The sequence below is a fragment of the Corvus brachyrhynchos genome, unplaced genomic scaffold (assembly GCF_000691975.1).
Source record: "Corvus brachyrhynchos isolate BGI_N302 unplaced genomic scaffold, ASM69197v1 scaffold162, whole genome shotgun sequence".
NCBI classification, from domain to species: domain Eukaryota; kingdom Metazoa; phylum Chordata; class Aves; order Passeriformes; family Corvidae; genus Corvus; species Corvus brachyrhynchos.
This window is the reverse complement of record NW_008236696.1, coordinates 686,254-688,778: the sequence shown is the minus strand read 5'-3', so window position 1 is coordinate 688,778 and position 2,525 is coordinate 686,254. Positions and strand designations below refer to the sequence as shown.

Below are 2,525 nucleotides of genomic sequence, written 5' to 3'. Positions count from 1 at the left end.
AAATAAAGGGGAAAACTAAAAAGCTCATCCTTGGGGCCCTTCCTGTCACAGCTACACCAGCCCAAGAGGGGAATGCAGGTGCTGTGGCTGAAATCAAAGCCCGCTTAATGCAATGAACTTTCCTCCTCCAGTTAAAGTTTTACTTTACTGGAGACCAGTGCAAAGATTAGTGGTCTTACACTCATCTTTGTTGTTTTTTCTCTTGCTCTTCCTCTGTAGAAAGTACATTTTGTGCCCATGTGAAGCCTGGCTGACTGAGAGCATTTTCCAATGAGTGCTGTGATTTGGCTGCCGGACCCATCAGGGGCTGATCTGGAAGATAATGACTTTAATCAGCATTAATCACCTTCCCAGCTGACTCAGATTTTGGCACGGTCTGCTACCACTAAGGATGCCACTGTCCCCCCAGCCCTGCAGCTCCTCTCTCTGACCATGTCAAGGACAGCAAAGCCCAAGCCAGAGCGAGACCAGCTCAGACCAGCTTGTGCAGATGTGCAAAGTTCATGAAAACCAAGTGAGCCAAGGCAAAAATATTTGGCAGCATCAGTAGTATTTGGCAGCATTGGCAGTATTTCCCAGAATCCACAACATTTGACAGTGCAACCATCAGCTGGTAGTGCTGAAAGGCTCACTGTTCCACCACTGTGGGGTTTTTAATGAAAGCCTCTTTTATTGTAATATTCGGGGTAATTTTGCTACATTTTATGTCCATATACACACACAGCTGTCTCCTCTGATAGGTGTGTACTGGCATTAGAGCTGCCTGCTGGGGGGCTCTGTGTGTGCAGGTGTCTGTGTATGGACACACAGAGAGACCTTGTATACATCTGTGTTTATATGTGGCTCTGGATGTGATATATACACATGAATATATTTTAAAGCAGGTGCTAAGTGCTATTTAAATAAAACAGTCATTTTCTCACTGCTTTGCTACATGTGCTGGAGAGGTTTCTTCTCCCTGATTCAGCAAGAGGTTTGTGATGCGACATGTACACCCAGCACAGAAGCTGAGGAAGGTGTTGAGCATCTCAAAACAGGCTCTACTGTGTTCTCAAGCCCCTGGTATGTCACGTTTCCAATGGTTCAGCTGAGGGACAGCCCCAAACCAGCCCTGCAAGCTGGATCATTTGAATTTTCCAGATCTACTCTATGTCTTTGCAGGTCTCCCATTGTTTCATGTGTGTCCCAAACACGGGGATTGGTGGTGGCTGCTTTGAGCTGAGTGGTGGCCAAATAATGCGTGGAAGACTTGGGTTTCTCATTAACTCCAGAGCTGATATAGTCCCATCTCTCCAAGCACCAGCCTGTTTTCCTGCCTCCATCCCAGTTCTGCTGTCCTTCCCTCCCTGCCCAAGCCCCTACCTCGCTCTGCAGCCCAGGACAGTGACTGTTCCCAGGAGGAGGGCGGAGGAGCTGCGAGGTGGATGAGAAAAGGAAAATGCAGACAGAGAAGGTAATCATGGCTCGTCGGTATTTTTGCACTAGGCTTTCTAGTGAAATGATTAGAATTTCTGCAGGAGTGCAGCACTGAGCAATCCCTTGCAAAACCAAAACCAACCAGAAAAAAATCCCCTCCACTAATTAACTGTGCGCAGGGGCAAAAGGGGAAAAGGGCCAAGGGATTATTTTTTATTTTTAAGAGCTCCGTTGGCTCACTGAATAACTTTAACTGTGATGGGAAGAAAAAATGCTTGAAACAGTGCTGCTGAAAAACACCCTTTTGGTGTTTTTTTCCCAGCTGTTATGCTCCAGGGGTGGGGATGGTGCATGACTTACTGCTACTGCTGCTGCTTCTTGCACTGCTGTGCCAGGCAGAGCTCTGGCTCCTGTGAGCTCCAGGGCCAGGATGGTTGCAGTGCAGCAGGGAGAGCTGGACTGTCATTGTGGGGCAACACCTCTCTGCCCTGGGGGCCTGATCTTGCCTGTCCCCAGGGGCTTTCCTTCTCCTTTGGGGAGAGCTAACCACCCGTGCTGCTGCAGCAGCATCCCTGGATGCCACTGTCCCAGCCAGCTGGGCAGCAGGGTCCCTTGGGACAAGGATGGGATGCAGCCCTCCCCCACTTTTGGGCACTGCTAGGACCATATGATGAGGTTGTTCTGTGCTTCCTGCCCCAGCACCTCACGGGAACATTGGTCCTCTCGGTCTTCACCGCGGTGTTGGGCTTCTTCCAGTACGGCTACAGCCTGGGGGTCATTAACGCCCCCCAGAAGGTAAGTTGAGCCCCTCAAGCTTTGCATGGCCAAGGAACTACGGCTTCAGGGCAGCCAGGGCCAGTTTGTGCCTTGCAGAAGCCCTCAGGAGAGCTCTGTCCCTTCCAAGGCAGTCTCTCCCACAGAACAAAGCCCCCACGACAAGGCAGTGGGGTGAGAACACAGCCAGGACCGTCCACTGGCACTTCCCCAGGAAAAGGAGTGGGTCTCTGCACATAATGGAGCTGTCTCCACTGAAGCACAGTCCCTGTACCCAGGCCAAGGGACTGCACCCCCCCCCCCACCAAATCCAGTGCCAAACCCGGCCCCCAACC

General features: G+C 51.0%; 1 protein-coding gene across 1 annotated transcript in view; it reads left to right on the top strand.

Moving 5' to 3' along the window:
• Window positions 1-1,302: 1,302 nt before the first annotated feature.
• Window positions 1,303-2,525, top strand: part of SLC2A2 (solute carrier family 2 member 2) — a 10,944-nt gene continuing 9,721 nt past the window's right edge. Inside the window, exons 1-2 of the mRNA XM_008644460.2 lie at window positions 1,303-1,453; window positions 2,116-2,211. Of these exons, the coding sequence (XP_008642682.1) occupies window positions 1,439-1,453; window positions 2,116-2,211 (111 nt within the window). The 5' untranslated portion in view covers window positions 1,303-1,438. The remainder of the gene's footprint in view (window positions 1,454-2,115; window positions 2,212-2,525) is intronic.